The 25,155-nt window shown below is 39.0% G+C and overlaps 1 protein-coding gene across 5 annotated transcripts in view; it reads right to left on the minus strand.

Annotated features, from left to right (window-relative positions):
• Window positions 1–6,818: 6,818 nt before the first annotated feature.
• Window positions 6,819–25,155, minus strand: part of LOC124589808 (sex-regulated protein janus-A-like) — a 48,566-nt gene continuing 30,229 nt past the window's right edge. For all 5 annotated transcript variants that reach the window (XM_047131599.1, XM_047131597.1, XM_047131600.1 and 2 more), the window contains exons 3-5: window positions 15,426–15,581; window positions 12,971–13,072; window positions 6,819–7,001 (exon numbers count right to left, since the gene is read on the minus strand). In XM_047131599.1, coding sequence (XP_046987555.1) covers window positions 12,980–13,072; window positions 15,426–15,581 — 249 coding nt within the window. In that variant the 3' untranslated portion in view covers window positions 6,819–7,001; window positions 12,971–12,979. The remainder of the gene's footprint in view (window positions 7,002–12,970; window positions 13,073–15,425; window positions 15,582–25,155) is intronic.

Below are 25,155 nucleotides of genomic sequence, written 5' to 3' on the forward strand. Positions count from 1 at the left end.
GGAAAAAAAATCTGCCTTTTACAGCTGCTGATTTTTGTCATTTATTTTACGTAGCCCATCCATGATGATCTACAATCAGTTCTTCCTTTTTATGTTGTATTTTTTTGTAAGAATGTTGAAATATAGATGATTGTTATGCATGTTTGCAGCAGCTAAACTTCAATATTGTACTTAAAAATGTTATTTGTTGTCTTTTTTAAATTAAATTGTTGTATTTAAGAAGTGAATTAAATAATTGTTATCTGTGACATAATTTTGTAGCAGCTAAAATTAAATGTTGGTCTTCAATATTTTAATTGTTATAGTTTGGGGTATGATTGTTGTACTTAGAAAATGAATGTGCGCCTGGTGCACTATGTTGTTACAGTAATTTGGAGTTTATTTTGTACATCATCTGGTGTAAATTATAAGGTATTTAATAAAGGTGAAAGTAATAATGCTGTTCTTCTGGTGTTTTCTTCCATTAATTATTTGAAAAATTCCAGAAAGGGATCATACACTTCACACAGTGGAAGAGGTCACAAAACAAAATTGTGTGATGTCTTCTCACGTGTGCTACTTCATGCTCATACCTGACATAACATCTCGACAATGTCCCTTGTTATAATCACCAGACATCTCTTGATGCACAAAGCTGTCAAGGTAGTTGCTGATCCTTTTGTACACATTACACGCCATCTATCATTCAGCGAATTCAATGTAGAATTCCAAGTTTTTGCTGATTTGGTAGGCTGTGGCCTGTTACTGAGAGCTTGATGACCAAATAAAGAAAAAGATGGTGTGCTATTCATTATATAGAGGAGACGGTAAGTCACAATGTGGCGCAAGGTAAAGGCTGCTGTGTGAGTTGTGCTTGTTCGAATGTGTGTGTGTTTTCTACTTTAAAAGAAATCCTTTTGGCCAAAAGCTCATATCTATAGCAGTCTTTTCCTTATGCCTGTGTGTGGCTCAAAATCTCCTCTATGTGGTGAGTAGCAACCTATCCTTTTCATAGAATTGTCATTATTACATCCTGGACGTTCCATTGTTTGATGTTCAGATAACTTACAGCCATGCAAATGGGTAATGTCTTTTAACGTGTCAGGAATTTCATTGGTGAACATTCCATCATTTTCTGCCACAAATTAAATAAGACATTACTGTCCAAAGCACTTTACATCCTCAGTGAGTGAAGCTGCATCAGTGTGGAAACAGACAGTATATGCAGAAAGGTAACACACGGTGCCAATAATAATTAATGCCGTGACACAGTCAAATATGACTGACTTCAGATGTTATTGATAGTGAAATATTAACCGAGAACAGGTGTCAAAAGGCACCAACACTGTCCCTCTGTTGTTTGACCCGGGTCAATACAGATCCAAACAGAATTTAAGCAAAAACTTCTGTCTCTCAACAGCTTCCTTAATAACACTGTTCCAGTAACTGGACATGCATATTGAAATACCTGTGTTTTATATTAGATTCTATGACCTGTGCCCAGTCAATATTTTGCGGTTGCAAATATGCTTGACTATTATTAAGTGTGTGTGATGCTTATGCCCTACATACGAGTCCTCCAAGCTACTGATGACCTGACCAATGTACGACATGCCGAAATGCTACGGCTGCATGGGGAGATACAATTAAATCCCCCCCCTCTCTCAAAGATCAGCAGGTTCAGGAATCTAACACAGAAAGAATTTAATCGTAGTTTCTGTCATACAACTTAGTCCAATTTTTTGCTAATACAGAAATAACATTTTGTGATTTATATTGTGTACTCTTCAAAAGATCTAATTATGTCCTCATTCCTTTCTTATAAACGAAACAGGAAAAAACTGACAATAATTGTCATTAAAATAAAACACACAAGTGTCTCCATAGCATCATTGAGCTCATCCTTTCAGCATTTTTGGCCCAGGCAGTGAACATAGCAGCAGTCAGTCTATGACTTGCAGCAGGTGAATCCCAGTCAGCTGCAGTGCTCATGCACCCCACATAGATAATAATAATAAACAAAATCTAACGATACACATAACCAAGGCTTGATTTGTGACAGTATACCGCTGATGACAAAAAAAAATTAGACCCAAAGATTTTGAGGTGTGGTACAATAGAACTTTTGCTCTAGTTGAAGCGGTATAAGACAAATGTTGTATTCACACTTTTAAAAAGCTCAGAGAAGTGTTATAACTTTTTCAGAAGTCTAAATCAAACTAAGGAAATGACAGAGTGCTACTTACCATAAATATATGTTAAGAAGTCTATTTTTTTTCTTTTTCTTTTAACAAATCTAGCACTGCATATTACTGCCAAATTAGTCATTACCTATATGACTGTTCCATTTCATATCCCTACAAAGTGCTTCACACAGGTAATTGTATGAATAGACCTAATCCAAGCAAGACACCCGATACTGTGGTCGTACCACACTGCGTTTTCATTTTGTGAAATGCACGATTTTACATGTCTGAACATTTAAAAGAAAGTTTAAAATTATCAAGATCTGACGAATGTTTGTACAATTTCTTTCAGACTGTACTTTATTCTAGATAAATGCACTATCTGTGAAAAGAGTGACTTTACTATTAATATTGTCTGCAAGGTCATTAATGTACATGAACACGAACAGCAAAGGTCACAACATACTTCTCTATGAGACATGTGAGATTACTTCTACATCAGATGATGACTCCCCAGCCAAGATAATATGTAAAGTCCTTCCTACCAAAATATCCTCAATCCAGTCACAAATTTCACTCGATACCCATCACGGTAGCAATTTTGATAATAATCATCGATCTGGCACTAAGTCAAAAGCTGTTCAGAAATCGAGAAATATTGCCTGCACCTGTCGTCAGGAAGACGAAAGTTTTAAGGTCATCAGTTTAGGATAAATGAGATGACGTTGACAAAACAGATTTTTAACACACTTGGAAACAAACCTAAAGTTTCTGCCATAGTTCAGGGGAATGAGAAAGGATCTTTGACAAGCTGGATTAAATCTAGGCGGTATCTCAGACCGACCAGAGTTACAACTTTAAAGGCTTCTACACTGAGCATAAACTGTGAACAGAGCAAATAAGACAGGGTGCTGGAGGAAGAATGCAAAGGCGGCTTCTAGTAATGTGCAATTGCTATTCTGCGTGGTCTTTAATAGCCATTATCAAATTTTAAAAAATTGAGAATAACAATAATACGATACACAACAGGAAGGGTACAGCAGACTTTCCCTGATTGTTCCTTTCATTACCTTTCCTTGATCTTTTTTTTAAAAAATGATAATGTTTCTATGTCTTTCCTGGTTTCCATTGAAAGGTTTGGATTGTTTCAAAGATTAATTTACACATTTTTTAATATTTTAATGTATTCTAAGACAGGAACTCAAAGAGCACAAGTATAAAAAAACTACATGTAGGACATTCATGTAAAGCTTTCCATTTTTAACTGCAAAGTAATGCCAGTCTATTTTGTTACAAGAAAATGAATGTCATTTCTCAGGTTTTATTGGCATATCTGATTAATAGTGTGCTTCCAGGTGTTCTACCAAGCTGTTTAATCTGAAGAAAATGGATGGGTTGGTCATCAAAATATTGTGCATAAAATGGAAACAACTTACCAGAATACTATTAAATTACTACCGTTGGCCCTTAGGTAGCTATTAAAAATCTAATCAGTCTTATATGACTCGTACAACAAAAATATTGTTGAAATTAAAATTGATTGAAATGCAAATTTAAGGTCTTCAATTGATCCCTGTTCGACTTTAGGGCACTTTTTTATGATAATGTGATATTCACTTTTGGAAATGCTTTGTGTATACAGCAAGTTGCAAAATAGATGGAATCCTTTGCTAAACTCTAAGACCCCCTACAACTGATAAGGGTTAAGTGGTTCCCAGATCAGAGGAAGACAATAATATACTGGGTCAACAAATGTTCACAGACCCTCACCTTCTTGTCCCACATTCAAACAATTACAATAATATAAGTTCATCACCACCAATATAACCCACTTCCTCAAATTAATTTTGCACATTATCACTCCAGTTCTCAGTCTGTTGGGTGTCATCATTGGAGATGATAGCCTGATGCCAACTTCTATCTTGCTGTCCACAATCCACCATGAGACTTAGTTCTCCAGAGCTGATGCTATTATAAGGAGTTGTGATGGAAGAACATGAGGAGCTGATGCTATTATAAGGAGTTGTGATGGAAGAACGAGTTCCAAACAATGGATGCCTTGGATCTGTTTGCTGCTGCTTCTTTTTAATCTCTGCTGCTAATCCCATGAGTGAAAGATCTCTACCAATGAAAAAGTAGATTTGAATGACATCAAGTTTCTTCTCTTGCCAATAGTTGTTTCTACTGAAGACAAATGAGTCTGGTCATCTTTGTTCATTTGCAGTAATTCAAAGGTGTCGTGGCACCTGATATGTACGCTTGAAAATAACAAAACGATCAAAATTGTAATTAACAAAAGTATTGACAGCAGTAAGTTGTATTTATCACATTCAAAAAGTTTGTAAAAGCTGTGGACCCTTGCTTTATCATGTCAATCCATTTGTGCCAATGGCTAACAGAGTACCATTGATCATTATGTCAAGTGGCATTTTGCTTGCATCGTAAATATTGAGTGTCAAAAGTTAATTCTAACAATATGAAATAGGACAGATTGCTACTCACTAGTTAGAGCAGGCAATGGGCAGCAGACAGGCACATTGAAAAAAAGAACTGTCAGATACTATAGACTCAAAAAAAAAAAAAAACACTTAGGTACTAAAGGAATTATCCAAATACCAAATAGGGCTGAAATCAGTAAATGTGACATACATGTGAAGACAGAAAAATAATTACAGTTTCAGAAAAAACTGGATGATTTATTCAAGAGAAAGAGCATCGCAAATTGGATGAGATGGTCCACCTCTGGCCCTTATACAAGCTTGGCTCTGGTTGATAGAGTTGTTGGATGTCCAACAGAGGGACATCATGCCAAATTCTATTCAAATGTCACGTTAGATTGTCAAAATCCCGAGGTGGTCTAACGGCCCTGCCCATAATGCTTCTTACATTCTCAATTGGGGAGAGATCCAGCAACTTCGCTGGCCAAGGTAGGGTTTGGCAAGCACGAGGACAAGCTGTGTGTGGACAGGCATTATCTTGCTGAAATGTAAGCAAAGTATGGCTTGCCAAGAAGGGAAACAAAATAGGCTATACAGTATTGTGAACAGACGAGTATGCTGTAGGGGTGACATGGATGACAACCAAAAGAGATCTGTTACGAAAAGAAATCGCACCCCAGATCATCAGTCCTGGTAGTTGGACCGTACTCGTATGGGAGGCGACATTCAGGGTGGTATCCCACCAATGTCTGGGGAGTCTTCAGACACATCTGTGCTGATCATCGGGGCTCAGTTCATAGTGGGATTCATCACTGAAGCCAATTATATTCCAGTCAATGCAATTCCAGACCAGAGACGTGCCTGGGGACACACCAGATAACAGTGCACTATACAGCCAAACGATGAATGATAGTCTAGTGTGCCATTACTTTTCATAACAGGACCCCTTTGGTTGTCATCTTTACAACACAGATGTCTGCTGACGATATTATAAACCCCATTTTGTTTCTCTTCATGACAAGCCATCATCTGCTTACATTTCAGCAAGATAATGCCTGCCCACACACAACTTGTCTTCATACTTGCCAAACCTTACCTTTGGCAGCAAGGTCACGGGATCTCTCCCCAACTGAGAATGTCTGGGGCATTATGGGCAGGGCCACCCAAACAGCTCATCATTTAGACAATACAATGCACCACTTGGATAGAATTTGGCACGATGTTCCTCAGTAGGACATCCAGAGGTGGACCAAATTGCTCAATTTGTGAAGCTCTTTCTCTTGAATAAATCATTCAATTTTTCTGAAATTGTCAATTTTTTTTTTTTGTCTGTGCACGTACATCACATCTACATATTTCCATCCCATTTGAATTAGTCTTTCATGCTGCATAATGTTTCTTTTTATCTTATGACTGTAATCTAATGGACAGAGCCCATCTCAGCATAAGGAGTCTCTGCTGGTTGGTAGGGAAATGGGAGCAAGGGAGGGCATTGAGGTGTGGGGCCACAGGAACGAAGCCTAGTAACTCTAGCTGCAACATATTTTTCATTCCTGTAAACCCCATTGCCTAAACCTTTGCTAGTCTCTGTGTCTCACATATCTAGGCCTTTACCTGCTCCCACCCCAGCCTCACACCACCTGATATCCCCCACCACAACTGCTGGATGAGGACTCTGTCCCACACTTTCTAATATCTAAAAGTCTTCCTTCAATGTGCCTGTCTGCCACTCAGCGTCTCCTCTAGGTGGGGAGCAGAAATCTATCGTATTTCATATTATTGTTATTCCATCCCAGATTTCCCAATGTTTAAAAATTAATTTTAGGCTTGCTGTAAAGTATCACACAAGCACTAAGTGGTTATTTTTTCCGATATTCAAATTATATTTTGCTCTCATTTTCGTCCCTTTATCTAATTGACTTTGCCTTGTAACATTTCTGCCGAAAGTGCAAGTTATTCAGAAAGTAGGTAAAAAGTAGTGAATTCTTTCTTTGAATCACTCTCACTTTGTCTCAGGCACAAGCAAATGTGTGTACTGTATATGCGTTTAGCTGTATCAAATTATCTTCCCTAACACGAAAATGGGGTCATTATTCAATTTATCTTGAAAGTATGTGTGAAACGCACTTTCCACAAAAATGCTCATATGCGTAACTCTTAAAATATGAGTTTGAACAATAGGTCTGGAATTATTAAAGACAAGATGAAGAAACCATTGGATTGTATAATTTTTTTATTAATCACAATGAAACAACATGATTCAAAGACATCAACAACATCAATGGAAGTTCAAGTGAATTGTCCGCCTCCAATTCTGATCAGAGAGAAACACTCCAATAGGAAACAGGGCACAACATCCTGCCCCATTTTCAAAAGATGCAATGTCAAATATTACAACCTGTAAAAAAAAAAATTAAAAAAAAAGTCATATGATAAATATTGTTTACATATCGATTACAGTAACAGAGGCATATATGGTCTAATAGGAAGGGGGAACAGAAGGGCAGGACATGGGGAACATTGAACAGATGAGATGTGAAACCACGGTAAGTTAATAGTGGCAATAATGCCAGTTAATTACATGTGTGGGAAAAGCAACCGCTCGAGATACTCTTGTTTCTACAACTGATCTTCCGTTCTTTCATTGTCCCTATTTTTCTCATATTAATAGTTCTAGTTATAGAAGGTTTTCTAACTAAACACTTATTACGATTTTGTAATGAAACCAATCAACAATACAGTCTCATTCTCTAATGGAAGAACACAGTACACCGCGTTTGTAAATAACTTGATCCAGCAAAACTTTTTATATGAGTATCTGGATATTCATTACACAACATTTAATTAAGTATCAATACAAAGACTTATATAAAACATTATTTACAGTCAAAACACATTATTCAAAATTGATGTCCGTGTGTGTATCTTTACATTAGCAATTATTAATATAGTTATTATTGTTAGCTTTAATATGGGCTGTTAACATTTCTAAACTTTTAACTCAAAAATGAACTGTAAGCAAAATCTTTTATGTTAAAAAGTTAATGTTGAAACCACTGGAGTAACTTTATAATGTATTACTGTAGTCATCCTGGGGGGGGGGGGGGGGGGGGGAAACACCACCAAAAAGTAATTAATGTAGAGTAATGAAATTTCAGGAACATTTGTCTAGGTAACATATTTAAGTGATTAATGTTGCACGATCACAGGTTAATATAAGTGCGAGATACACCATTGCAAATGTGATACACTAATACAATGAAATCCAGTGTAACTGCCAGAATGCTGAATGTAAGCATGCAAACGTGCATGCATTGTGCTATATAGATGCTGGATGTGAGTTTGTGGGATGGAGTTCCATGCCTGTTGCACATTGTCACCAATACCGAGATGGTTAATGCTGTTTTTGGAAGACACTGGAGTTGTTCAATAATGTCCCGTATGCACTCAATTGGAGCCAGACCTGGTGATCAAACAGGCCAAGGCAACATGTTGACACACTGTAGAGTACTTGTGGCTATTAAAGTGGTATGTGGCTGAGTGTTATACTGTTGGAAAACACCTTATGGAATGCTGCTGTTCATGAATGGCAGCACAACATGTCAAATCAGCAGACCGACATACAAATTTGCAATCAGGGTGCTTGGGATAACCACAAGAGTGCCACTGGTGTAGGAAGAAATTGCACCCGACACCATAACTTCAGGTGTAGGTCCAGTGTGCCTAGCACACAGACAGCTTGGTTACAGGCCCTCAACTGGCCTATTCCTAACCAACATACAGCCGTCACTGGCACCGAGGCAAAAGCAGCTTTCATTAGAACACACAACACACCTCCACCCTGCCGTCCAATGAGTCTCACTTAGACCACTGAAGTCGCAAATGGCGGTTTTTTGGGGTCAGTGGACTACACGCTACACGACGTCTAGCTCCGAGCTGTTCTTGAAATAATCAATTTGTAACAATTCATTGTGTCACTGTGGTGCCAACTGCTGTTGCTGATGCAGTACAATGTGCCGCAGCCCTACGCCGGACACGGTGGTCTTGCCTCTCGGCAGTGCCATCCGGCTGTCCAGAGCCCCGTCTTCTTGCAACTGTACATTCTCGTGACTGAGTTGAGGTGGCACAGTGGTTAGCACACTGGACTTGCATTCAATTCAAACATGCGTCTGGCCATCCTGACTTAGGTTTTCCACGATTTCCCTAAATTGCTTCAGCCTAATGCCGAGATGATTCCTTTCAAAGGGCATGGCCGATTTCCTCCCTAATCGAAGTTTGGGTCCAGTTCTAATGACCTCATCAACATAACATTAAACACTAATCTCTTCCTCCACAAATTTTGGTGCCATCACTGCCAGCATACGTGTGCAGTGGCTACATTCCTAACAAGTCTTTCTGCAATAGCGCAGAAGGAACATCAAGTTTCTCACAGCCCTATTACATGACCTTGTGCAAATTAAGTGAGGTGTTCACAATTACATTTTTGTCACCTTAAAGGCATTCTTCACCAACATCAACTAACCACGTCCAACTTCAAAAGTAACTAATGCTAACGATCATTACAGACGGTATTTAAAGCAAACCTAATCTGTATCCTCATAGTGGCTCTACCAACGCCACTCTTGTGCGTCTGAACTGAACAATGAGTCTGTTGTACAAGATGTAGCCGGTACTTTAGAGCTCATAAGCAGCTGAGATGAAGCTAATGCTACAGTTGTACCTCCAGAAGCCAAAAGAAGGAAAGCGTTAGGAGATGGAGGAGAAAGTGGTACGTTATCTACAAAAAAATATAAATGTAAGTGGTATAAATGTCAACCAACGTAAACAAACACTAGTGAACCAGGGAAGAGCAACGAACATTATGTTGCGGAATGTCTAGCAAATAAGACAGTGGCCCAGGTGTTTGAGGATTTTTTTTCTGAGAAACTAATGAATACTATTATCGAACAAATGAAATCTATGCTTGCCAACATAACAACATAAATTTTCTGCTAACCAAAGAAGAACTAAAATCATTTATTGGCATACTACTTCTGAGTGGTTATCATAAACTTCCCCATGAGAACAGGCTCCTGATGTCGGTGTTCCTTTAGTCTTCAACTCCACGACAAGAAATAGGTTTCGGGAAATAAAGAGATTCATTCATCTCAATGACAACTCGAAAATAGACAGAAACAACAAGATGCACAAACTGAGGTTGTGCTTTGAAACGCTGAAATAGGAATTTGGTAAATTTGGCGTATTTCATTCAGAACTCTCAACTGATGAAATGATGGTACTTTATTATGGCAAACATTCAGCTAAAATGTTTCTGAGGGAAAAGCCTATCAAATTTGGATATAAAATTTGGTGTCTTACAAGTTCCAGTGGCTTTCTTTATAATTTTTCGCCATACTGTGGCAAGACTGACAACAGGAGCCTCTAGGTGCAAGGGTAATAAATGAACTAACCAGCATGATTCCAGAATCAAAGTATCCGAATTACAAGCATTTCTTTGACAGCTTTTTCACCAGTGTTGACACACTGATCACACTCAGAAAGAGTAAAATGAAAGCTACAGGAACAATAACAGAGATCCAAACTAATGCATGTCCTTTGATTGACTCAAAGAATGGCAAAAGAAAAGGAACGAGGATTCTATGACTACATATTTGACAAAGAGAACGAAGTTCTGGTTGTGAAATGGAGTGACAACAAACCAGTATGTGTAGCGACAAATTACAGTACTATTACTCCTCTGAGTTCTACTAAAAGATAGTCATGGGCAAAGAAAAAGGAAATATCTGTTACAATGCCACATCTCATTGAAGAATACAATGCCCATATGGGTGGCGTAGATCTACTGGACAAGCAGATATCACTTTATAGGACAAGGATAAGGTCAAAGAATGGTGGTGGCCATTATTCACACAGATGATAGATATCTGCATAGTAAACACATGGCGTGCATACCAAATTGCTAACTCTAATGAGAAGCTCTTACTTTTGGATGTCCGATGGAGAATAGTGATGTTTTACCTAGCAAGGAAAACAGAATCAGTACCAAAACGCAGAGGACCACAAGGAAGCAAATTGAAGGGAGGACGGGTGAGCACAGATGTACGACTAGATCCAGGAAATCATTTCATTGTGCCAAGAGAAACACAGACGAGATGTGTTTACTGCAAGAAAAAAAACAACAAAAATTTGGGATAGATGCAATGCTGGTGTACAGACAAGTGTTTTGCTTCATTTCATACTGAATTCACATTCCATAATATTAAAACATTCTTTATTTAATGTTTGTGTTGCTTCTTACAATATTATGCATGGAGAATAAGATTGTGAATTTGGATAGGGCATTTGGCCAATGTCCCAAAAATGGGACGGTCTGTAGTTTTTGTTCTAGTAAACCGAAAATTTTCAAAACAACGTTTTATTCAATTGATCACTCAATGTAACGTATTTATGTATAAAAGTTTGCAAAAAATAATCCGATAGAGTTTTGGCCAGTAATGGGTTAAGGGAAAATCAGATGTAACACAAAATGTCTGTCAGAAAATCTGCTACAGTAACCAAATCACAAACCCCGACTGCTCACAGATTATGCAATGGACAATGGTAACTTCCGAAAATTCTCAAAAACACACGTTTATTTGCATTGATATACAATGAAATTCAGGGGTGGTGTATACTTTGGCTGAACTGTGAACCACAAAGCATTGATTTGCTACGAAGTAAATTACGTATACAAAACAATGGTAGCACTAACTTACAAAGTATAGTTTTGTAGGCGTCTGAAAATTCTGAAACTAAACTATTTCTCACATAATTGGACAACAAAATTAGAGACAGACTATTTTGAATGAGGATGATAGGCCTACTGTTCTTAAAATTTTTGAAAGAGAACAATTTAGTTTAAGCCTACAATTGACAATAATAGTAATAGTTTATCATGGCATTCCCAAATGTTCGAAATTTCACAACATATCAGAATACAAACAAGTATCAATACAATCAATGAAAAATTATGCAGAAGTGACATGAACAGCAAAATATGCAAATACAGAACTTTGAATAGACACATTATCTAGTACAAGCAGTCCCCACATAAGGGAAAATTCCTAAGTCAGCTTTATTTAAATGGGTAAATAAAATAAATAACAAAAAACTGGAAATTGTCCCTCCTCTTGCAATGAATTGCTACTGGACAACTGCTTTTGTACATTAAATGGAGAGTACAGTACACATCTAATTAACACCAATGGATTTCTTTTCACAGAATAACAATCTTTGGATACTGTACTGCATAATGTGGGAATTCTGAGACATCCTGGGTTGCTGCAGAGTGATTCATTTTCTAAAATAGACAGTGTGTAATGGTGTCCACTGTTAACACACTAGGCATATTACACGGGCCACTTGTTCACTCCTTTTGTACACACATCAGTTAGACTGAGGTAGCAGTGGAGTTTAAAAGAAGACATTCATACATGGCACTGAATTTAAGATAGAAGTGAATTTAAAGCAGTATTTGGAATATCTTCATGCAATAAACCAACAGTCTGCAGCTGATTTAATGATTTCTGAGACACACTCTTGAAGACTGAAGTCAATAATGACAGCCACTACTGAAGAAAACTAGCTTCACCTCTGGATAATGATGACTGAAGAGGGCAGCTCCCCACTGTCTCTACCAACAAAATGAATGCAATCTTTGAATCAGATCAGAACTAGTTTGTTGAGTTCCTGCATGGCAATCTTCAGATCAGAAAAATAGTTGTTAGATACACCACCTTTCAACACTTGAGTAAAAAAACCTGCTGCTAAATCCTGATATTAAACAGTTGAAAAATTTGATTCTCAGTGGTCAAAAGCAGCATACAATAACTAATGACAGAAAACAACTGTACCAATCTGAGAAACAAAGCAGTAGTCATGTGATAGATCTTCTCAGAACAGACCCATATGGCAAAAGTGAAAAAGGGGACACAAAAATTATTAATGTCATTGGATGAAAATGATATTTTTCAACTTAAGATAATATAGTTACTAAAAATATTTTTAGTTAACCAACTAGTTTCAGCTCGAAAAGCCATTTTTCGGTTTACACACATAGCGAAGTCCCACAGAAATAAAAAGGCAGCAAACTCACACTATGTGCTGCTGTTCATCATGGCTTACAAATTACAGTAGAAATGCTACTGTTTATTGTACTTTAAAAACACATAAAATGGCTTTTTGGGCCAGAACTAACCGTATAATTAAAGAGAGGTCTTATTAAAATACAACAGCTTAAATGGAAAAAATATCACCTTCATTCATTACGAAGGTTGTCGTAATGTCAGAGACATTTAGAATGTATCACACATATTTAAATTTAATCACCTGAGCAGATCAGTATCCTTCATCACTCCAAGTAATGTTGTAATCAGGATATGCAGTCTTCAGAATTTCTACAGTCTTGCTGTGGTCTGCCTTCCCAAACCCCTGAAATGAAGCAGTCCTTGGATATTTTAAAACTAAAGTACAATTAAACAGTGTGCTACATATCACAATAATAATTAAACACTAAAACGAGAATCTTAACTACAACTACATCATATGTAAACAATGTGCTTGTACGTACACTAAAAATGCATCTAATACAGAGCACACGAAACTGTAAAGCAATCTGAAATTTTCTAAACCACACATCACAACACAAAAGCAGCAGAAAAAGGAAGTGTGTAAAGACCTTCAGACCAGATGTGCAAGCTGTAGCATCTGAATTAATTTTTGTATTGATGGGTCTGGCATTGTACACAACACTGAAACACAAGCAGCAGTAATCACGCAAAAAATTAAACACATACCCACAATCTGCAACTGTATTAACTGTGATAAATGAAACAGGTAGGTCACAAAATATGTGAAACACAGTCTGAAAAATATAAAATAGGTTCGAGGGGTACAGAGGAATCATTTGATCTGCTCCAAGTGCAAGGAATTGTTGATTTGCGTGATTACGACAACAACTGACCTGGCAACTGGAAAAAGTCTTGTAAAAACACCAGGATCACCACAATTTATGTGCTGCCGTAACTATACTCAATCAAAAGATAGAGAGGCTGGTAATAATGTCATTCTCTCTCTCTCTCTCTCTCTCTCTCTCTCTGAATATACAGGTGGTAGCAAGAATTGTGGCCTCAAAAATAATCTGAAAGGTGTGAGAGAAAATCATGAATCAGATTGGATAGCTCAGTTGGTATCAGCATTGTTCACGGAAGACAAGGTTTCAGGATGTAGTCCTGATCCAGCACATAGTTTTAATTTGTCAGGAAGTTTCATAATCATGGCTGCTACCCAGAACAAAAGTAGCAATTTCAACCAAAACACTTGTCCACAACACCACACCCAAATTATTGTACACAGTTGTAATAAGCATCATGATGATTTACAGGTATTAACATCTGGTGACATTTACTTCTGACCATCTAACAAGGTATTCTATAATTTGTGCCATGTAACCAAAGCAGAAACTGCTTTCCCATGGAGGAGCTTGGCATATGGAATTGAACAAAATTGTTTTATGACCTGTTTTTCACAGAATACTGGCAAAACACAGATAAAAAAAATAAATAATAGAACAGTTGGTATATTTGATTGCACAATGTCCTGTACTGTCCTAAAGTGAGGTTGGATTGGACATGGTAAATAATCAACTAAAATATTTTAGTTTCTGACAATTCAGTCTTAGGGAGGAATATGCACAGAAAAATATGGATGTTGCATGTACCAGAGAGAGCTATTAATGTGACTGGACAAATTATACACAAACAGTAACATTCTTAAAAACTTTAAAAATACTTGAATTATAGGGCACACAATGTATGAACAGAAACTTCACTGTTTTTAAAATATATTTTGTTAACTGTGGTCTGAAGCTTATACGAATTGTAGAAATGACATCACGTAACACTTTAAGCTATTGATAAATTTTTTTTTATCGATGCAACCAGTTTTGGTCAAAGACCATTTTCGAGCACCTGATGTACCCACAGCACAGAAACAGGGAAAATTCAGGCAAAAAGAATGTTTCAAAATTGTAGTAACAATACACACAATGCTTGTGGATGTTTATATTTCTGACATTGTATTCTTTTGATATATATATATATATATATATATATATATATATATATATATATATATATAAAAAAACAAAGATGAGGTGACTTACCGAACAAAAGCGCTGGCAGGTCGATAGATACACAAACAAACACAAACATACACACAAAATTCAAGCTTTCGCAACAAACTGTTGCCTCATCAGGAAAGAGGGAAGGAGAGGGGAAGACGGAAGGAAGTGGGTTTTCAGGGAGAGGGTAAGGAGTCATTCCAATCCCGGGAGCGGAAAGACTTACCTTAGGGGGAAAAAAGGACAGGTATACACTAGCACACACGCACATATCCATCCACACATACAGACACAAGCAGACAAGCTTGTATCCTCGCACCTAGTAGCAGGGACCATAGTCAAACTTTGAACAAAAGTACTAAGCAAGAAGAAAACACAAAAGTAGCAATGTGAGTGGAAATTGTGGCCTCAAAAATAATCTGAAAACAAAACTTATATATATATAGTTTTTGCTGCTAACCAAATTCTGTAAGTGCCGCTTGTATTGTTACTATAATTTTCAAACATTCTTTTCACCCAAAATTTTCATGTATCCACGATGTATATACAACAAGAGCCTGAAAATGGTCAACTGAAACCAGTCACACAGTAAAAAATTAAGTTGAATAACAGCTCAAGATGACACATACTGTCATTTCTACAACTCACTGCTTTTGGTATTACCTGTGAGTAGCCGTACACTTTGATGACCTTGGCACTGGGGTCGTGCTGTATTCTGCCACCACCAGTGCACTCGGTATCAACGCCGAGGCCTTTCACCCTGTCCATCGTCTCATCGTAGACGTCCGAATGGAAACCAGCTCGCTTGTATCCTCGCACCTAGTAGCAGGGACCATAGTCAAACTTTGAACAAAAAGTACTAAGCAAGAAGAAAACACAAAAGTAGCAATGTGAGTGGAAATTGTGGCCTCAAAAATAATCTGAAAACAAAACTTAAAAGAGCTGATGTTATATCCACTATCTATAGGAAACACAAACAGGAGCTTCTGTGTTTTCTAGTACCTACTGCAAATGAAAATGAAAGCTTTTGTAGATTCGGACATGTGTTCTCTCGGGAAACATGGAACATAATGTAAATCATCTAGCTGACAAGGTAGTTGGCAACATCAGCATGTGGCTTTTGGAGAACAGATTAACACTTCACTGCCAACAACTGAACTCTTGGTCGAACAGACATTTTAAATTCTTAAGAGTGAAGGTAGATGAAAAGCTCTCTCGGAAGTATCATGTTCAACACCTTAAGCAGAAAATGAACACTTCTGTCTTCACTATACACAATGTCTTGGACACAAACACAAAAGCTTGTTTACTTTTGCTCTGTTATCTCATATGGTGTTATAGTTTGGGGCAATTCTGTGCACTTAGCAAGAATATTCTCATCCCTTAAAAATGTAGTCAGCAAGCTCTGCAGTGTCAGGTTGTGAACATTCAGGGTTGCCGCAAGTTTCCCCAAGTGACATTCCCTGATTTCCAGCAAGTTTTAGCATTTTTCCCTGACAAAATTCGAGGTCTCAAGGGCAAGCACGCACACACACACACACACACACACACACACACACACACACACACACACACAAAAGAGAGAGAGAGAGAGAGAGAGAGAGAGAGAGAGAGAGAGAGAAGTAAGGACTTCTGTATTTCTTCACCTCATGAGCAAAAATCTTAAGTACTAATCTAATCTTTTGTAATGAACAGTTTTTAGATGGAGAAAGAAAGACAATGGTATACAGTATTTCATTGAGACCACCGTCGTTATTTTATTTCAATAAAACTAAACATATTTGGTGACACAAATACGCATTTCCTTGGAGTCGCAACACAGATTTAAAATACCTACACTGATTTCAGAAATAACCTCAGAAAAAAGTAGGCCTATTGAAAGAAGTATTAAGGCAGGCCAAAATATACGGGTACATAGCATACGAACCGCCAGTGACTGCCACAAGTTCTTCTTCCTATCGCTCGTACTTTCTAATATACAGGATGTAGGTTACGTCTGCGAACACTTTCAATTATTTATTGCACAAGAACCAAACATTGCACATATATCACACATGTCATTTTGAAGAAAAACCATGAAAGTTCTTTTTCATGTATACCACCACAGCACAGTTTGGTGATTTGCCGATAGCACCAGTCGTAAACATGGCAAGTTCAGGTGTGGAGCGAGCTTTCTGTGTGTTGGAGTTCGACAAAAAAAGTGTGTGCTACAGCTGTTCAATGGATGTTTAGAACAAAGTACGCTAAGAAACCACCAACAAGGAAGGCACAACAAATTTATTATGACGGGTTGCTTGTGCCCAGCACAGAGCAGCAGACGTCCCAGTGTGAGTGAAGTGAATTTGGATTGCGTACAAGAAACATTCATAAGCAGTCCAAAGAAATTGGTGCGTCGTGCATCCCGTGAACTCGAAATTGCTCCACTGACTGTGGAAAGTCCTGCGACAGAAGTTGTCTATGAAACCATTCAAACTGGAGCTAGTGTAGAAGGTCAATAACGACGACAAGGACAAGTGTTTTGAGTTTTGCTCAACAACTGAATAAGGATGGGGATGGCATTTTTGATCGCTTAAGTTTTAGCAATGGGAAAGTGAACAGGCATAATCGTCGAATCTGGGGTACAAAGCATCCACATGAATGCATTGAATTTGAGTGTGATTCGCTAAATGTTATTTTTTTTTATTTTGTGCTTTGCCATGTTGAAAACTGTACAGGCCATTCTTCTCCGTCAAGAGCACTGTCACTGGATATTCCTACTCGGACATGTTGCAGCAATGGCTGATGCCTCAGATGCAATCGGACTCTCCGTTCATCTTTCAGCAGGATGGGACTCCACCCCATTTTCATCGTGAAGTTCGTGGGTACCTGAACACGGAGCTGCCGCATCAATGGACTGGCCGTGCTACAGAAGGGAACAGCTGTTTCATGAAATGGCCTCCCTGATCACCAGATCTCACTCGGTGTGACTTTTTTTTTCTGTGGGGACACATTAAAGATCTGGTGTATGTATGGTCTGTACCACGTGATGTAGCAGAGCTCTGGGAGAGAATACGAGAAGAGAATGTCACAGTCGACGATGCCACGCTGGGACAGGTGTGGCACGAATTCGATTACTGTATAGATGTCTGCCGGATCACTCATGTTTTGCGTATTGAATGTTTGGGGGGGAGGGGGACCAACAACAACACTTTCAGAGTTTCTCTTCAAAATGCAATATGTATGACATCTGTACAATGTTTAGTTCTTGTGCAATAAATTATTGGAAGTGTTCCCGAACTTTATGTACATCCTGTATAAATGATTTTCTAAGCCCCAAAATGTACTAGAATAAATAAAATGTTTATAAGACAATGTACCGCACAATGTACTTGCAGTGAGAAAGTCGCAATTCCTGAACTCCATCGCCCGTGGCCTCTGGCCTGCCGAGGAGCACCACAGTCCTGAGTCCTTGGATAAATCACAAAAATCCACTGCACACACAAACAGAGCCAGCCTGGGAGCAGATCGGTGAGTCTAGATCCGACGGGCAGGGCTTGCACATTATTGGGAAACAATGGGCTTCAAATCGGCAGCCCCAATCCCTTACAGACACCCACAGAAATGGCCTGTCATTCATAAGTCACTGCCATTATGTTGATGAAATGAGATGGTGGTGATAAATCCATCAATTTGTGCAAATACTCTGAGAATTAATGCTAATGAAGATAGATGGCAACTCACAGTAAAGATGATCGCTGAACCATGGACAGACACGTAGAAAAGACAATCACGCTCTCACAACTAAATTTTCTGCCATAGCCTTTCTTAGAAAATGACAACACACACACATATTCACACAATCACTCAGACACAACTCATGCACACATGACCGTCATCTCCAGCCGCTGGGTCAACAATCTCCAAGAACCATATCAAAACAAATCACTCCTCACGCGTCCCAGCGGCAGCTACTAGGCTAGTGGCAAGAAGTGGTAGCAGTACTGACTGCAAGCTGAGGGGAGTGGTAGGAAGGGGAGAAGCAGTAAGAACGAGGGAGTAGGGAAGTGGTGCATGTATTAAGCTGCACCCAGCCAGCGACGATGCATTAAATCCCAGTAAACAAACCGTTTCATCTACTGCACAGGAGACCCTCACAATACTTGAGAACTTCTCTATGCAATATGTAATTTATCCTAATCTCTCTAAATTTTGTATTTTATTAATTCTGTAATTTTTTGTTTTAAAATTTTATATTCAGCTAGGTACCACCTCATCCCATGAGCTTTGGCTCATAAAGTCTCAAGATATCAGATTTAAAAAAAAAAAAAAAATTGGCAATCCCAAAACCTCACACGCCAATATAATGGTCTGCATGCAATTATCCTGTTGATAATGGCACATTAAATTTGTAAATGGAAAAAAAAACTGATGCCCTCGATAATTTGAAGCTCTCATTTAAAGTCACAATTGTATGTATTATAGAACACTGTACAGGAAAAATGGAAGTATAAATGTAGTTGTGTGTTTTAGTGAAAACGACATTTTTCTCAAATGATGGAGAACCATGGAGATACGTGTTGCTAACATCTGCTCTATACCATAAACCAGCACAGTACTTGGATGGCACTTTATAAAGTTTAGTCAAAGGCCTGTTTTGTGAGGTGAGAGAATTTCTTTCTGGAAGCTGAATGCATTGCTTCTGTCACCAAAGACAGCAGTAAGAAAAAATTATGCATTCAGGCCCCTCACATCATACATCACCAGTACAGACCCGAAGATATTTCTCATGTAAATCTACATGACACTCTGGCAGTCCACACTTAAGGATACAGGGCATTTTTCCAGCTCAATATTATGTAAAAATCAACACCTATTTCTTTCAGGCACTGTTTATAATGTATATGTTTTACAGATTTTTTGTTGATATCAGATAATAGAGCACACTTTCTAAACAAATTAGAAGTATTTTGAATATTTTTGAACCTGCTTAGGGTTATTTAAAAAAATTAACAAGTAAATTGATGCTCTTTTTTCCAAAATGCTTCCTCACACTGAGGTACCATTTAATCCAATGTTATACATTTGAAGGAGACCAAATTTTAACATTTATAATGTTTTTCCTAATAAAAATGTTATTTTTTCTATGATTTAGCTAATTCTGCAATAAAGCTTAGGTCTACTACATAAGTATGGACTACTGCAAGTTACAGAAAAAAATTAGATTAGATTACAATAATACTTGTTCCATAGATCATGAATACGACACTTCGTAATGATGTGGAACGTGTCAGGTTAATAAAAGATGTCTGTACAAGATATAACATTACACAAAACATTGCATGACACTAATGTTTAAGTTGTTGTTGTTGTTCCCCCTTAATTTATATCTAAAAATTCAGCCAATGAGTAGGAGTTGTCATCTAGAAATTCTTCTAATTTATTTTTAAATGTTAGTTGGCTATCTGTCAGGCATTTGATGCTGTTTGGTAGGTGACCAAAGACTTTTGTGGCAGCATAATTTACCCCTACCTGTGGCAAAGTCAGACTTAACCCTGCACAGTGAAGATCATCCTTTCTCCTGGTGTTATAGCTATGCACACTGCTATTACTTTTGAAATGGGTTGGATTATTAACAACAAATTTCATAAAAACATTCCACGTGGGAAAAATATATCTAAAAACAAAGATGATGTGACTTACCAAACGAAAGCGCTGGCACGTCGATAGACACACAAACAAACCCAAACATACACACAAAATTCTAGCTTTCGCAATCCCCAGTTGCTTCGTCAGGAAAGAGGGAAAGACAAAAGGATTTGGGTTTTAAGGGAGAGGGTAAGGAGTCATTCCAATCCCGGGAGCGGAAAGACTTACCTTAGGGGGAAAAAAAGACGGGTATACACTCGCGCGCCCACACACACACACACACACACACACACACACACACACAGAGGCTCTGTATATGTCTGCTTGTGTCTGTATATGTGTGGATGGATGTGTGTGTGTGTGTGTGTGTGTGTGTGTGTGTGTGTGTGTGTGTGTGTGTGTGTAAATCCGTCCTGTTTTCCCCCTAAGGTAAGTCTTTCCGCTCCCGGGATTGGAATGACTCCTTACCCTCTCCCTTAAAACCCACATCCTTTCGTCTTTCCCTCTCCTTCCCTCTTTCCTGACGAAGCAACTGGGGGTTGCGAAAGCTAGAATTTAGTGTGTCTATCGACGTGCCAGCGCTTTCGCTTGGTAAGTCACATCATCTTTGTTTTTATGAGGGAAACATTCCACGTGGGAAAAAAAATATATATATACTTACCAAACAAAAGCACTGGCAGGTCGATAGACACACAAACAAACACAAACATACACACAAAATTCAAGCTTTCGCAACAAACGGTAGCTTCGTCAGGAAAGAGGGAAGGAGAGGGAAAGACGAAAGGATGTGGGTTTTAAGGGAGAGGGTAAGGAGTCATTCCAATCCCGGGAGCGGAAAGACTTACCTTAGGGGGAAAAAAGGACAGGTATACACTCGCGCACACACACACATATCCATCCGCATATACACAGACACAAGCAGACATTTGTAAAGGCAAAGAGTTTGGGCAGAGATGTCAGTCGAGGGGGAAGTACAGAGGCAAAGATGTTGTTGAAAGACAGGTGAGGTATGAGCGGAGGCAAATTGAAATTAGAAATTAGCGGAGATTGAGGCCTGGCGGATAGCGAGAAGAGAGTATATGCTGAAGGGCAAGTTCCCATCTCCGGAGTTCTGACAGGTTGGTGTTAGTGGTAAGTATCCAGATAACCCGGACGGTGTAACACTGTGCCAAGATGTGCTGTCCGTGCACCAAGGCATGTTTAGCCACAGGGTGATCCTCATTACCAACAAACACTGTCTGCCTGTGTCCATTCATGCGAATGGACAGTTTGTTGCTGGTCATTCCCACATAGAAGGCTTCACAGTGTAGGCAGGTCAGTTGGCAAATCACGTGGGTGCTTTCACACGTGGCTCTGCTTTGATCGTGTACACCTTCCGGGTTACAGGACTGGAGTAGGTGGTGGTGGGAGGGTGCATGGGACACGTTTTACACCGGGGCCGGTTACAAGGGTAGGAGCCAGAGGGTAGGGAAGGTGGTTTGGGGATTTCATAGGGATGAACTAAAGAGGTTACGAAGGTTAGGTGGACGGCGGAAAGACACTCTAGGTGGAGTGGGGAGGATTTCATGAAGGATGGATCTCATTTCAGGGCAGGATTTGAGGAAGTCGTATCCCTGCTGGAGAGCCACATTCAGAATCTGATCCAGTCCCGGAAAGTATCCTGTCACAAGTGGGGCACTTTTGGGGTTCTTCTGTGGAAGGTTCCGGGTTTGAGGAGATGAGGAAGTGGCTCTGGTTATTTGCTTCTGCACCAGGTCGGGAGGGTAGTTACGGGATGCGAAAGCTGTTTTCAGGTTGTTGGTGTAATGGTTCAAGGATTCCGGACTGGAGCAGATTCGTTTGCCACGAAGACCTAGGCTGTAGAGAAGGGACCGTTTGATGTGGAATGGGTGGCAGCTGTCATAATGGAGGTACTGTTGCTTGTTGGTGGGTTTGATGTGGACGGACGTGTGAAGCTGGCCATTGGACAGGTGGAGGTCAACGTCAAGGAAAGTGGCATGGGATTTAGAGTAGGACCAGGTGAATCTGATAGAACCAAAGGAGTTGAGGTTGGAGAGGAAATTCTGGAGTTCTTCTTCACTGTGAGTCCAGATCATGAAAATGTCATCAATAAATCTGTACCAAACTTTGGGTTGGCAGGCCTGGGTAACCAAGAAGGCTTCCTCTAAGCGACCCATGAATAGGTTGGCGTACGAGGGGGCCATCCTGGTACCCATGGCTGTTCCCTTTAATTGTTAGTATGTCTGGCCTTCGAAAGTGAAGAAGTTGTGGGTCAGGATGAAGCTGGCTAGGGTAATGAAGAAAGAGGTTTTAGGTAGGGTGGCAGGTGATCGGCATGAAAGGAAGTGCTCCATCACAGCGAGGTCCTGGACATGCGGAATATTTGTGTATAAGGAAGTGGCATCAATGGTTACAAGGATGGTTTCCGGGGGTAACAGACTGGATAGGGAGTCCAGGCGTTCGAGAAAGTGGTTGGTGTCTTTGATGAAGGATGGGAGACTGCATGTATGGGTTGAAAGTGTTGATCTACGTAGGCAGAGATGCGTTCTGTGGGGGCTTGGTAACCAGCTACAATACCTACTCCAGTCCTGTAATGAGAAGTAGTAGAAATGAGAACAGCGAGAAACTAACATCAGGATTGATGGTCACGAAGTCAATGAAGTTAAGGAATTCTGCTACCTAGGCAGTAAAATAACCAATGACGGACGGAGCAAGGAGGACATCAAAAGCAGACTCGCTATGGCAAAAAAGGCATTTCTGGCCAAGAGAAGTCTACTAATATCAAATACCGGCCTTAATTTGAGGAAGAAATTTCTGGGGATGTACGTCTGGAGTACAGCATTGTATGGTAGTGAAACATGGACTGTGGGAAAACCGGAACAGAAGAGAATCGAAGCATTTGAGATGTGGTGCTATAGACGAATGTTGAAAATTAGGTGGACTGATAAGGTAAGGAATGAGGAGGTTCTACGCAGAATCGGAGAGGAAAAGAATGTGTGGAAAACACTGATAAGGAGAAGGGACAGGATGATAGGACATCTGCTAAGACATGAGGGAATGACTTCCATGGTACTAGAGGGAGCTGTAGAGGGCAAAAACTGTAGAGGAAGACAGAGATTAGAATACGTCAAGCAAATAATTGAGGACGTAGGTTGCAAGTGCTACTCTGAGATGAAGAGGTTAGCACAGGAAAGGAATTCGTGGCGGGCCGTATCAAACCAGTCAGTAGACTGATGGGGGAAAAAAAAAAAAAAAAAAAAAAAAAAAAAAAAAAAAAAAAAAAAAAAAAAAGGACCTACGACCAAAGCGTGTGGGACTCCGTACTTGATAGCCGCCCCCCCCCCCCCCCCAAGTTTGAGGAATCAGCTGTTGTTTTAACATCACATAAACCACTTATTTCAACTTTCTGCATTCTTCCAGTTAAGTATGAATTAAACCATTTTTGCACTGCCCCCCTCAAACCATAAGGATTTAGCTTATCTAAAAGAATTCCATATGATTTACACAATCAAAGGCCTTTGAGAGATCACAAAAAATACCAATGGGTGATGTCCGGTTATTCAGAGCATTTAATATTTGATCAGTGAAAGCGTATATAGCATTTTCTGTTGAAAAGCCTTTCTGAAAACCAAACTGACATTTTGTTAGTACTTTATTTTTACAAATATGGGAGGCTACTCTTGAATACATTACTTTCTCAAAAATTTTTGATAGAGCTGCCAGAAGAGAGATTGGGTGGTAGTTGTTGGCATCCAACGTATCCCCCTTTTTATGCAATGGTTTTACAATGGCATATTTCAGTCTATAGGGGAAAACACCCTGCTCCAAAGAGCTATTACACACGTGGCTGAGAATCCTACTTATCTGTGGGGAACAAGTTTTAAGTACCTTGCTGCAAATGCCATCAATTCCGTAAGAGCTTTTACTTTTCAGTGGGTTTGTTATTTTACTGATTTCAGAGGGAGAGGTTGGTGGAAATACAGTTGTTTCAAACTGCACAGGTATTGCCTCTTCTATTAGTAGCCTTGCCTCTTCTAGTGAAGATCTAGATCCTTTTTTCTCCACAACATTTAAAAGATGATTATTGAAAATATTTTCAATTTCTGATTGTTTGTTAGTACACTTATCATTCTGTTTTATGGCACTTAAGTCTTCCCGTGCTCTTGGTTGCCCTGTTTCCCTTTCAATAATATTCCAAATTGCTTGAATTTTATTATCAGAGTTACTGATGTCAGACATGACACACACATGCTTCTGGACTTTTTAATAACTTATCTTAGTACCGCACAATAGTTATTGTAATATTGAACAATTTCGGTGTCTCCCTCTTGCTGTTAGATACAGTTCTCTTTTATGGTTGCAAGATATTCTTATTCCTTTAGTTAGCCAAGGTTTTTTATATGTTTTCTTGGAATTATGTTTAACTATTTTCTTGAGAAAACAATTTTCAAATACCCTTAAAAATGTATCATGAAATAAGTTATATCTCAAGTTTGCATCGGGTTCCTTATACACTTCATCCCAGTCTAGCTGCTGTAGGCTTTCCCTAAAGTTTGCAATATTTATATTGTTAATTGAACACACTGCTTTGAAAGTCTGATTTGATATACTGCATGGAGCTATGTCATGTACTGTAACTAGCTGTGCACCATGATCTGAAAGACCACTTTCAACTGGATAAGCATTTATGTCCTTAAACTTATCTTGGTCTATAAAAAAGTTATCTATCAATGTACTGCTGTTCTTTGTTATCCGAGTAGGAAAATCA

The sequence above is a fragment of the Schistocerca americana genome, unplaced genomic scaffold (genome assembly GCF_021461395.2).
Source record: "Schistocerca americana isolate TAMUIC-IGC-003095 unplaced genomic scaffold, iqSchAmer2.1 HiC_scaffold_73, whole genome shotgun sequence".
NCBI classification, from domain to species: domain Eukaryota; kingdom Metazoa; phylum Arthropoda; class Insecta; order Orthoptera; family Acrididae; genus Schistocerca; species Schistocerca americana.